At 38.0% G+C, this 14,050-nt stretch overlaps 1 protein-coding gene across 1 annotated transcript in view; it reads right to left on the bottom strand.

Moving 5' to 3' along the window:
* The window catches only part of CHSY1 (chondroitin sulfate synthase 1), a 75,273-nt gene that overhangs the window by 49,609 nt on the left and 11,614 nt on the right, over positions 1 to 14,050 (bottom strand). The window contains exon 2 of the mRNA XM_037832892.1: positions 10,065 to 10,560. Within this exon, the coding sequence (XP_037688820.1) occupies positions 10,065 to 10,560 (496 nt within the window). The remainder of the gene's footprint in view (positions 1 to 10,064; positions 10,561 to 14,050) is intronic.

Here is a 14,050-nt window from a genome sequence, read left to right as displayed (position 1 = left end):
TATCTTAAGATAAGAAATGATATATCTATCTTACTCCCTGCTTAAGTTTTAAAAAGCTTTTTTGCTGTCAACTAAACACAGTGACTTAAATATCCCTATTGATCTTCCAATAAGAAAGGTGATTAATATACTCTTACCAAACTTTAATACTAGCAAGAAGTCTCCCTCACAGTCACACGACACCTTTTATTGCATCTGATACACTAAATAGTGGAACCATTTTAAAGATGTTTATGTACCAATTTAGAAATGTTTTGTTTTGCTAGAAAAATAATTCAGACCAAAAGCAACTAAGCATCTACATTTTAGGTCAATTTTTATTTGTTCAGTCAAGACAGTCTTCTCTAAATTGTAAAAGAACAGGGATTTCTTTTAACACCACGATGTTACTTAATCATGTTCAAGTATTGGTATACAGATCAAAAATCTACTCAGAAAAGAATGAAGTTGTGAGGCATGCAACGAGGTCAACGAACCTTGAGGACATTATGTAATAAGCCAGAAGCAAAGGACTAATGTATAGCCTAATATGAACTAATGATAATGAGCAAACTCTTGAGAGTTAAACTCAAAAGCACAGATTATCAGGAGAAAGAAAGGCAGAGATTGGGCAATTGATGCTTAAAGAGTACAGAATATTCAAAAGGTTGATTGTAAACATTTGGAAATGAATAGCATAATACTGTGTGGTGGTAGCACAATACTGTAAGCGTAACTAACAAAGCTAAGTGTGAGTATGGTTGAAAGAGGAAGGCTACAGTATGTCACTAGAAGGAAAGGTCGAGGATAAAAACTGGGACTGTATAACTTAGCAAAACCTAGAAGTGGACAATGATGGCAGTTAATTGCATAAATACAAGTGAGTTCTTGTAAGAACCAGAACAAACATATGTCATTATCACAAGGTGTTAATAATAGGGTGTTATATGGGAAAAATCCAATTAATGTAAACTAAGGTCTACAGTTAACAGTAACACTGTAATATTCTTTCATTAACTGTAACATAGGCAATATACCAAAGCTAAATGTCAATAACAGGGATTTAAGGCACACGGGATTTTTTCCTTTGGAAGAAATGAGAATGTTTTCACACAGACTGTAGTGGTGAATGCCTACTATGTTATTATACCAAGAGTAATTGATTGTACACTTTGGATAGATTGCATAGTGTATGAATAAAACTGTTTTTTTTTTTTGTTAAAATCTTTACAGAGCTCCTAGGGAATGACTTCTGAATGGCTTAGTTTTTCAGATACTTAAGGACTCCTCCCAATATCCCTACTGTTTTGTGAATATGTACTCTGCACCAAGCACTAGCTAAGTGCTTTAAATGCATCATCCCAATTGATCCTCAAAATGATCACAAGAGGTAGATAATTTCCAACCTTAACCCATTTTTAAGGAAAATAAGGTTCAGAGAAGTTAGGCACCTTGCTGCCCAAGATCACACTACCGGTCAAGCATGAAGCTCAATGAAGAACTGTGATTCACGGCAGGCCTCACCACTCCCTCGTCTCCCTTCCATGTTTTGGCCACGTGGTGTCGTCTTTCTCTACTCCCGCCCTTGCTCACTCCAATCCAGGCACCTTGGTATTCCTTAAACACACTATTACAATCCTCATCACTGTCTATCTCTCTGCACACTGCCCTAGCCCCATTAGAATATAAAAGAGCAGGGCCTTTGCTTCCTTCACTGCTGTACCCCCAACTAGAACAGTTCTGGTCAATAGCAGATGTCCAAAATTTGTATGAAAAATTAATGAATGTACGGATTGCATAAAAGAATGTTCTTGTTCATGGGAAATGTATATGTGAATTATATTGTTTTTTCAAGGATGTGTGCAGCTTGCTCTCATATGTTCAGAAGACAGAGAAATAGATGACGGATGATAGGGAGGGGAGGGAGGGAAAGAAAGAAAGAAATGGTAGTGTGACAGGATGTTAAAGGTGGTGGATTGGGGCATTGGGGGAGGGGGGTCAGGGTATGCTGGAGTTCTATGTATGGGGTTTGTACCGTCTTTGCAACTGTTCCTGTAAGTTTGAATTTATCTCAAAATAAAATTTCTTTAAAAAAAAAAAAAGTAATGTCCTGATGTAGCTTTTGGGTAATGGTATCACCTTCATCCTGGACTTTTCATAGTGTGACGCTGTAAGGCCAAAATGTAAGATTTAAGATGCTCTTTCCCTTGAGAAGCTGTTGAGGAATAATTTGATCTCATGAATAAAGAGAATTTTTGTCCTACAAAGCAAACAAACAAACAAACAAACAAAATTAATGAATGTGATGTGACTACTCTAACCAATTTGTTGGAAGTCTTTCTAATTTCTAGGGTTCAATACCCTAATTTCTTAAACAGATAATAAGAGGACATTCAGGGCATTTTCTCTAACTGTAAACAATGAAATTTAAGCTGTGAAACTAAGGCTGCATAGAGGATGGTTTCAGAAGACTTCAATGTAAATGGTGGAGTAAGGATCTCCAAAAATTCTCTTCTCTATAAAAGCAACAATGACACTGGCAAAATGTTTATAATCAACCTTTTCAGGACTCTGGATATTAAGGTGTGCAGCAATCTGGGGAGCATTTATTCAAGAAAAGCAGCTGAATCTTGGTAAGAACAGTGAGCTCTCTGTGTTTTAAATTGCCCTATTTCTATCCCCTGCTTTCCAATTCTGAGTAGCTTTGAAAACCAGCAGCCTGCAATCACAGTGAAAATCAGCACCCTGGAAGCCACTGGAGGGGGCAGGATGGGGCTGAAGGTCCTGCAAAGCTCCATTTCCAAAAGGGTCATTATCTGACCTGCCAAGTGGTTCCATGGAAGACCTCACTTGCATGGCTGCCTTTATTTGATCTGATTAGAGAATACAAACAGCCTCTTCCTGGGGGTGTTTGGCAAAAACAGAGACAATGTAGGGCAAAAAATCAGACTAACCAAAAAGCTTAAAAGGAAAAACTGGGGAATGAGATATCCATAAGGGACTCAAAAAAGCTTCCGTAAGTCCCTAGGAATCTAAAAGGCCATGCACATAAATAGGCCCAAAAAAGCTTTAAACTTGTTCCTCTGGCTGACCTTGAGGCTCTGCGCAAGAAGGAAGTGAAAGCTAAGGTAGAGTAACAAACTGCCTGGCTGTGTTGAAGATGTGTCCCAATAGGCACAAAGAATCCCTCACTAAAGACTGGCAGACATACTAGTTGCAAGCACCTAAGGAAACCTCTGTACTATCATTAACTGACCACCAACAAACCAAGAAGAGACGTCAATGGCCACACACAAAAAAGAACAGACTTTACAGAATTAGTTCAGAAAAGTTACTAACAACAACAACAAACACCAAAAAGAAACCCTGTTGAGGGGAAAGAATCTAATTTCCACAGTTGTCACATAATATTATTTAAAAGTCCAGTTTCCAACAAAAAATTATGAGAGCTGTAAAGAAACAAGAAAGTATAGCCAATATACCAGGGGAAAAGCAGGTAATAAAGAAATGGAAATCATAAAAGGAATTAAAAAGAAATTCTAGAACTGAAAAGTACAATAACTGAAATGAAAAATCGGCATTAGATTTTAGCAGGCAGAAGAAAGAATCAGTGAACCCAAAGATAGGTCAAGTGAGATTATCCAGTCTGAGGAAGAGAAAGAAAGAAGAATGAAGAAAAATGCACAGGAACTCAGATCATACACATAATGGAAATACCAGAAGAGAGGAGAAAGGGGCAGAAAGAATTATTGAAGAAATAATGGCTGAAAACGTCCCAAGTTTGATGAAAAACAATCTACACATCCATGAAGCTCAATAAACTCCAAGTAGAATAAAATCAAAGAGATCTACACCCAGACACATCATAACCAAACTATCGAAATCCAAAAGACAAAGAGAAACTTGGAAAGCAGCGAGAGAAGCGACTGACTCATCACATACAAGGTATCCTAAAAAAGATCAAGGATCACAAACCATGGAGGCCAGAAGGCTTCTATTCAAAATGCTGAAAGATAAAGGCTGTCATCCAAGAAAGTATAAATTTGTTTTGTTTGTATCATTTTTTTTTCCCAATCTGATTTAAAAGACAACTACATAAAGCAATAATTATAAATCTGTATTGACGGGCATACGATGTATAAGGATTGGTATGACAATAACAGTACCAAGGAGGGGAGAGGGAATAGAAGCAAACGTTTTGTACGCTACTTTTATTAAGTAGGTATTAATATGAACTAGATTGCTATAAATTAAAATGCTAGTTGTAATCCCCAGGGCAGCTACCAAGACAATAACTACAAAATATTTAGTAAAAGAAACAGTATACTAAAAAATATCTACTTAATATAAAAGAAGGCAATAATGGAGGAATAGAGGAACAAAAAAGGTATAACAAATAGAAAACAAATAGCAAAACAGCAGATATAAATATCCTCTCAATCATTAACTCTAAATGCATTAAAACATTCAAATTAAAAGGCAGAATTGTCAGAGTGGATTTTTTTTTTAAAAAATGATCCAACTACATACTGTCTACAACAGAAACACTTTAGATTCAAAGACACAAATAGGTTGTAAATAAAAGGATGGAAAAAGATATACCATGCAAATGGTAACCCAGTTGGAGTGGCTATACTAATATCAAACAAAATAGACATTACGACAAGATATATAGAACAATAGTGCAAATGTGGAAAAACGATAAAAATTGGTGGATCTGGTTTTCAGGATGGGGGGGATGTTGGAGTTCTCTGCATGAGTTTTGTATTATTTTTTTCCAACTGTCCTGTAAGTTTGAAATTATCTCAAAATTAAAAGTTCAAGGAAAAAGGAAAACCAAAAATAGATTTTAAGACTAACCTGTTTTACTAGAGATAAAAAAGGACATTTTATAATGATATAAGGGTCCATCCATCAAGATGTTAACAATTATAAACATACATTCTCTTCAACACAGAGCCCAAAAACACATGAAGCAAAAACTGACAAAATAGAAAGGAGAAATATATAATTGGACAGTAAGAGTAGAAGACTTCAATATTCCACTTTCATTAATGAATAGAACACTCAGATGGAAGATCAACAAAGAAATTAAAGACTTTGTCAACATTAGAAACCAACCAGATGTAACAGGTAACTAGAGAACACTCTGCCCAATGAATACACAATTCTTCCCAAGTGCAGATGAAACATTCTCCAAGGTAGACCATGTTAGGCCATAAAAACGCCTCAATAAATTTAAAAGAACTGAAATCATCTGAAGTATGTTCTACAGCCAAAAAGGAATGAAACTGGAAATAAAAAATATAATGGTTGATTTTAGACTGCTGTGCCTGTCATAGGTTCACCTTCTCTAATTTCTCACTTTTCCCTTGTCCCCTTCCCAATGACTACTGATAACATCCTTACATAGTAGCCCTTTTGGAGGGTGTGAATTCGCCACTTCTAATGTATTAGAAGCTTGGAAACTGAACCTCCAAACTTGCAGAATGAAAGAATATGGCTCAGAGTAAGACCCGAAGGGTTCTGCCTTGAAGTAAAACACAGCATTAGCACTCAGGCTTTGGAAGATACCTTCTAGTCATTTGGGGGCCTGCCTAGTTCTCAGAAAGGTAAGGTCAATGGACAGCCTAAAAGAACATCTTGTTCTAAACTCCAATTTCCCTTGACGACATGTTGGTTCATAAAAAAAGCATCATTGATCCTACCTTTCCCTGTACTTTTATATTTAAAATCAGTATCACAAGGTTTCACACTTGTAACTGTTCTCCAACTGTTTCACGAACATATGTCATTGTCTCCCCACCTCTAGACTGAAGTACTTGAGGGAGAAAAAGAAGGCCATTCATATTACATTCTTCTTTTGCATTTTCCCACAAGTCCAGAGCGCAGAGCTGGGTTGATCCCTTGACAAAAACTCATTGGTTTACTCAAGCATCCCAACTGGTGTCTTGGTATACAGGTGTTTCCTGAACAGGTTGCAAGTCTGCCAAGACAACAGTTCCTTCAGGTGGTTAGGGTTTGGGACAGTAGGAGCCTTTGGGCAGTTGCCCCAGTGTGTTTGAGTTCCATGATAAGAAAAAATGTTGGGAAGTGTTGGGTTAAAGGACTGATCAGAAACAGTGCTGAACAGAACCGGAAATAGCCTGAATGTCCATTTAAAAGATGAATCTCTTTATGTACAAAGGGAAAATTTTCCAAGGTCTTTAAGTGAAAATCAGCAAGATAACAGATAATATGTATAACATGCTAACATCTGTGTAAAAGGGAGGGAGAAATACCACTTTATTTCCTCATACATGCATAAGATACCTGTGGAAGTATACAACATGGTGGCTGCCTCATGAGGGGAACTCCAAGGATGGAGACAAGTGGGGAGACTTCTCCCTGTAAACCTGAGTACTTTTGAATTTTAAACCATATGTCAACATTAGCTATTAAAAAGACAAAAGTTGCTGAATTCATCTATGCCTATATCCAAATTTTATTAGAAATTATTATTTTCTATCCCACTTTGATTACTAGTCAAACATTTAGATAAAATTTTAAAAAGCGCTGGGTGCTGGTTTCCCAGCTGCATTTAATTTGTAAATATTCACATATATTTATGATCTGTGTACTTATCCACAGGGAATTATACTTCAATAAACAGTTAAAATTAAAATGAATAGATTACTTGGGTCTACTTTCTTTTTACCCCTCTTATTAAAAGGGTAGTATAATATATCATATATTTGCCTAAATAAAACAAATTGCTGTTTCAAGTTTTCCAGTAATATTCCTCAAAAAAAATCCAATGTGTCAAGGGAGAATGAGGCTTGAACAGCACCTCCCACTTCTTTTCCATCAGTACTGAACAGTCACAACATCCACTGTCATTTTTGTTGCCATGTCTTCTGCAGTAGGAATCTCAATGAATCTTTATGAACATTAATAAAAATGGCAAGTGGCCTTACGGTTTACCATATTGCAAGCACATTTTCCATTATGATAATGAGTCTTTAAAGCCATTTACTGAAAATACCAAGATCGTAAAAGACAAAGAAAGAGGCTGCGGAAATGCCCCAGATTAAAGGAGACTAAGAGATTTAACAATCAAATATAACACATGACCCTAGACTGGATTCTGTAATGGAAGAAGAAAAACTATTACATAGCACTATACTGGGTCAACTGAGGAAATTAAAATATAAATGGCAGACTGAAGTACCCAGGTTAAATTTAGACTGAAGTACCCAAGTTAAATTTACTCAAGCTGATAACTGCCCTGTGATTACAGAAGAGAATTTCCTTATTCTTACTCAAAGCATAGTGAAGTTATTTAAAGTAAAGGGCCCTGCCCTAGGTAAACTACTCATAAGCAGTCGGGAATATGTATATGTCTGTGTGTAAAGGGAAGGAGGGGTAATGCCCAGAAGCACAAGCAAATGGTAATGCAAGCAGGGTAAAATGTTAACAATAGGTGAATCTAAGTAAAAGGTATAGGGAGTTCTTTGTACTGGTTTTTTTGTTTTTGTTTTTTTTTTCGTAACTTGTCTGTGAGCTTGAAATTATTTCCAAATTAAGATTTCTGAAGGCCATTTATTAATAAATAACCATCAGTCATACTCAAAACAAGTTTGAAAACGAATATGGGTTTTGATTTTGACAGTTGTTTCTCACAAGTCTTTTTAATTATATAAATATTACCCCAAGGCATTATTTCTACTCGCAAAAAAATTTATACCTCTGGCTAGGCTTATAATGGAGCTAAATAAGTACCTTTCAAAGCCTGAAGCTAGCATAATTATCTTTAATATAAAACTCCACCTCAATAATTTCTCATAATGTGAGCCTTAATTGAGAAACTAGATTTACAGGAAGTTTAATAAAAGTTCCTTATCCACGGGAAGGATTAATTTCGCCTAAGCAGTGAACATAATGATAAATCCTAATAACAACTTAAAGGCACTTAAAATCCTGGGAAACACACACACACACACACACAATGAAATCAAAGGTCAAAACTTTAAACTTACAGAAAAATATGAGAATTTTTGTGACACAAAGAAGGGAAGGATTTCTTAAATAAGACAGAAAGAACATACACTATATAGGAAATAAATGACAGACTACACTTAAATTCACAATTTCCATATAATAAAAAAATACCACAATTAAAGTGAAAAGACAAGCCACGTACAGGAAAAAGATATCCGGTGGGTCCAATAAAGCATGCCAATGAAAACATAAGACAGACAATTTTGCAACAGAAAAATGGGCCAAGAATATAACCAGGCAACTCACAGAAGGGAAAAAGAGAACTCTCAGAAACAGCTGGTGGAGTGCAATTCGGCAGTATCAAGTCAAAGCTCTGTCATTACGAGGGATTTAAAGCAATGAAAAGAAGCAGGGACACTCAAGCAGACCGCCCACACTCTGCTGTCACAGTACAAACTGGCCCAGCTCCCTGTGCAGGGAGGTGGGGAGCTGCCCAGAGAGGAAGCGTCCTCATCAACCGCATCCCCTTAGCTGATAAGGTCATTTACTGGAAGCACCAAGCCTAAGAGGGGGCGGCTCCAAGCTTCCAGACAGCCTGATTGCCGGCACCAGTGCTTGGGGCTTAGAGACTACAGGGATTACCGTCCTACTAGGGTAAAACTAGCCTGAGAACATCCTCCAATCCCTGCAGACCCGGGACAGAACTATGTTAAGAAAAGCTCTAAAGCTATACAAAGATATAGATAAAACTCAAGATACCATCTCTACTAGTGTCTATCTAGCAGTATGCACGTAAGTTATTACAAAACGACTATTACTGAATTAAGGATGGGGATAATGCAGAGATACGGCCAGCTGTATCCTGTTTAAGACTGCATGAGTTTCCCAAACAGCTTTCCTTGCTGGCATTTTCACATTAAAAAAAAAAAAAAAATCTGTGACAACAAAAAAAACCCCTAGACCCAGTGAGCAACCTCCTCTGTCCATGCAGGGCAGGGAGGAGGGGGCACGCAAAGAGTAGAGGGTTCACGCAGATCACATTTGGCATTTAAAATGTATCTGTAAATTTACAACTAAAAATTATATGAAGACCACTCCCTGAACACTTGAAAATGTCCATTTCCCTTAAAATTAAAACAAAAGAAATACAGTGATTAGAAGACACATTTAAAAGCAAATCTCTGGGGAAGGCAAGTACAGGCAAGAAGACTATTTCTTCACTCAAGTACTTCAGAAAATTAACTCAGAAAAAAAAAGCTACCATTTACATCAGAAAGTATATTTCTTTTTCTTGGGCTCCTCACAACTATCAGCGGTTTATCAATATAAACACAACACAACTTAAGTAATTTTTTTTGCAGCCTGACTGATACCAGATCCTACAACTGCAGGCAGTAGGTGGACATCTGCCAATAAAAACAGAAAAGTCAAAAGCAAACTCATATCCTCAGGAACTATGAGGGGAAAACGTCTACAAGTAGACTCCCTTTAAAAAGTCTCATTCCTCAGTCATGATAACTCAGAAGTTGCCTACCGTGGGTCCTGAAAGGGGCAACTGACACACCACAAACCACCTCTACCATAAACTTACAGAGTGCAGTAACTGTCTAAAATCTCAAGGTTTAAAACAAACACAAAGTCAGATCCTACTGGCTTTTACATCAATAAGCATTTTATAAATTCAAAACATCTAAGTGTCTAATCTGGGAGTCAACATGACAGATGAAAGGTTAGGCCTTGGAGAGAGCAGGGACAGGGAAAATACTTTACACTCTCATAAGTAATCAGCAGTCAGGTAAGAGAAACTTTCTGTATAATTATGAAAATATCCCTATGACATTCAGCAAACCATTTTTTGGGTCTCAAATGCCATGATTTATTAACTAAGGCATTAGGACAAAGTTGAAGGCAAGGAGGGTATAGCCTAAAAGCCAAGAGAAAGGTAATAAGGAGAATTCAAATAACAAAAAACAAAGCTAAGAATGTTTAATAACTTAATCCCAACTTTAAACCTTGCGGAGGATATTATGACTTGTTTCCTACGACTGCTTTAGAATTAATGACAAAAGGAACCATTTTCCCATAGTAAAAAAGCCTGTTCTCACCTCATAAGACCAGACACACTGCACACCTGCAAACCTCCGGACACATCTTCCCACCTCCACGTCCTCGTGGGTGGTGTACATTTCTCGGAGACATTTTCCAATGTGTGGCACCATCCTCCGAAGCACCTCCCGGCTCATGATCACACCAGGCCCACCCATGCAAAAATTCTCTCCGGGCTCAAGTGCCAGTTTCCCCATTTCTTCCGTGGTGCCCAGTCCTGTCTGCCCAAGAAAGAGAGGCTCGCTACTATTCAGACTCCTCAGGAAATTTTCCAGACGATCTCCTTTGATGTACACGTCATCGTCTGCTCTCATAAACCATTCGTATTTGTCCAGGTAGTGGTCATGCATGTACTTGAGCATCATAAAGGACTTCTTCTGGGGCGGGTATGAGTCGTCCACGCCCCGGAGCGGCACTATGGGGATTGGTATCGAGGTGTCTGAGCCCTCGCTGGAGAAGAATTCAACTCTCCCAGGAATTGTCTTGGACCATGTTCTAGAATTAAAAGAAGTATCAGTTAGAAAGCAGTGTATTTCAAGCTTCTTGTTTTCAGGAATTCACCTATCCACTCATTCAAAACCACTGTGTGTTCAAAAGAATGATCAAATAAAAAAAAAACTACTTGATCTGCTTGCTTCCTTCTTAACAGAAACTATAGGATACTGCAAAGTTCAAATTCAATTCCAAAAGAATCCCAATAATAAGGGTTGATGACGCATTAAACTATTCCCAGAATAATTAGGTTTTACTATGGCTAAAAATCAAATTGCCAGAGCACGTGGGTATTCAGGTTAATTTTGGATGTTCAAGTTAATTTTCTCATATTATCAACCCCCTTCCTACAAACTCCTCAGCTCTACAAACCAAACTAACAACAAAAACCAAATCATTCATTTGATAAATTTCCTCTCAACACTTGTCAAGTGCCTGTTACTCTGGAAGGCAAGGACAGAAAGCAGGGGTGACAAAAATATGTTTCCTGCCTCACGGAGCTGACATCACGAGACAGACATTTATCAAACAGTCACAGTAATGAACATATTATCATGAACTAAGACAAGTGCTCTAAAGAAAGGAGGACAGTCCTAAAAGAGCACAAAGGAAGCTAAGTAGACCAAGAGGGCAGAGAAGGGGTGAAAGCAAGGACCCAAAGGCAGACCCGGGGTACAGAGTACAGGGGGAACACCCTGGGGTGAGGATGGAGGTGGGAGCCGCAGGGCCTGGCAGACCCTGCCACTTAAGATCGGGCCCTTTCTGCTGTAAAAAACATGGGAAGCCACTAAGGGGACTGCAGCAGAGGTGGGTCGACTGGATGTGCACTTAAAATCCCCAGTGATGGAGGTCAGAGAGCTTGAAGGAAGCCAGTGGATGCGGGCACACCAGTTAGGAAACTGCTGCATAGGCCAGACAAGAATTTAAAAGGGAACCGCGAACCCCATTGGCAAAGGAAATATAGTGGTTAATCAGAAGGAAATAAAGGAAAGAATCATTCTCTGGAACAAGTGATTTACATCTATTAAGTTACATTTTTTTCCTAATACTTTCTTTATACTCCATACAAAGAACTGAAGTAGTTTAGCTGCAATGATTCATTTATACAGACTACTTCTAGAAAAAAACATATCATAGAGAATAACTGAAACAGTAAATTTAATCTTAATAAGATCAAAAAAAAAGAAAAAAAAAAGTTTCCAGATGCTGTTCTCCCCAATACACTTTTATTTTACTTAACAGTGATTTGAAGGGTCAATGAAAATCACACATAGCTTTAACAGAAAGTCTGAGGAGAAAAATATCTGAAAAGATATACACCAAACCACTGGGGAAGGGGTACAGAAGTAGGGAAATTGGGAAGGCCTGGGAAGGGGATAAATATGACTTTCACCTTTTATTCTATATATCTTTACATTGGGGAAATTTTTTATAAGCATGATATTACTTCTGTATTTTAAAAAGCAATTTACAATGAAGTACTTGGAAAATAAAATACTGACTTTTATATCTCTTCCTTACAAAATATAAAAAACGAATTCAAATTTATCTCATTCCAGCAGTAGAAAAATTCAATAAGCTACACTTTATGTCAAACATGCCTCTCAGAAGGACCAAGGTTTAAATATGTACTGTATTTCATCAAGTCTAAGACGCTGCACCACTATTTTATGTAATAAAAAGAAAGAAAAAGACACAGACAATTAATAATCATATGGTGCCACCAACTGTAAAATGCACTCTAATTTCTGAGAAGTTAAAATGTTAAAAAAAAAAAAAGAAAAAAAAAGTGAATTTCAGAACAGAGGTAACAAAGTACCCTTAGTGTTTTGTTATGTTTGTTGATAATGTTTTCCCTTAATGTCTACGAATTTAAAATAGGCCTATTTATTCATAGGCCACTAAAAAAACCCTTTAACAAGGAACCAAGAGACTAATTTGGCATACATGGAGCCCTGTGGTACTGCAGATAATGCACTAGGTAGTGCACGCTTCACTTCACAAAGGATATGCTCCTGAAAAAAGAATGTCAAATGAACACAGTAGGGGTGAGGGGACAATTATTAGAAACCAACCCCTGCCATAAAGGGACACATCCCTTTAAAAATACCATGTGTGACAACCTAGATGAACTCTTCCACACAGTAACATCCAGAGGAGCGACAACCCGCCAGCATTCCTCCAACCTTGGGAAGTGGCTGCAGGGTCAGTGATGACGAATTAGTACTTAGACAACCCCATTCAGGTCAAGGAGCCCCCGATTCCTCTTTCCTCACACAGGAAATGTTTTCTGTTTGGCACTCACGACAATTCTCTGAAAACGTTAAGTGACTTCAGTGCTTGGCACAAACAGAGGTCAGCAAATATGTTCAATGAACACTGCCCTGTTGTGTAAAATAAGTGACTGAAATAGGCTGTGTGTGCCGCAAAAAGGCAGAAATCACTTCTGTCTCTTATCTTTGAGAAAGTTCCTGGTGGGCTTCTCATCACTTCCCATATGCCACACCCATACCTTCCTTCTACACTCATACCATATGCACATGTAGAAAGAAACTGACTTAAGCCAGAACAAGAAAAAAATTACTAAGTGGTAGAACTCATATATATGGAATTGACATACACTACCACTTATGATTCTTCGGAAATATGATGTAGAACTAAATAACCTGTATTCTTACAATTGATTCTTAAAGGACAATGAATAAAATCCCCTTAAATTTACCTTATATCAAACTGCTTCTGAACTAAAACATGATTTTAATAAAACAGATTAAGATGACAGTAGTATGAAGGTACCCAACCCCAGCAGTCATTAAAATCTGAAAGCGCCATTGTGGGGACCCGGGGCCGGGTGGGCTCCCCCTCCATACTGAGAGTAGTTGCTGCAGGTAGCTGCCTACATGACCAGGTCAACAGATATCCTGGAGGAAAGAATGCTCAGATGGTATTGTAAACCACTTATCTTGTAAAGCATTGAAACTCCCCTCCCTTGATTTGAGATTCTGAGAACATATCTCCAGACCTCTGTGTCCTAAGATCCTGCTGAAACTCTGTTCTCACACCCTATGGAATGTCTCTGTCCTAAACCCTTATAAGCTGTCCCTTACACCCACACCCTTAAAGGGTGCTGACTTCCCGAACGGCTGCCACCAGGAAAAATTTTCTCCTGTTCCTAAGTCCCAATAAAACTCATGTCTGATTTTGTGCCTGGCACGTTCTTTGGTCTTGAGGCTGTGCCAACCTGAGCCCTTCAAGAGCTGGGTTGGAATGACCATATTATTTGGGAGCAGGGTAGTCACTATCTACTAAGGAAACATAATGGTTAAGAACAGTGGCTCTGGTATCAGGCTACCAGGATGAGACTCCTGTTTCTGCTTTGGGCAAGTTATTCTGTGCCTCAGTTTTCTTATCTGTAAACTGGGGATAAAAACAGCACCTGCCTTATGAGGTTGTTGCAAAGATTAAATGAGTTATTTATGTAAAGGGCTTAGAA

The sequence above is a fragment of the Choloepus didactylus genome, chromosome 4 (genome assembly GCF_015220235.1).
Source record: "Choloepus didactylus isolate mChoDid1 chromosome 4, mChoDid1.pri, whole genome shotgun sequence".
Classification (NCBI taxonomy): Eukaryota; Metazoa; Chordata; class Mammalia; order Pilosa; family Megalonychidae; genus Choloepus; species Choloepus didactylus.
Note: the sequence above shows the minus strand (reverse complement) of the source record. Positions and strands in the feature narration are given on the sequence as shown.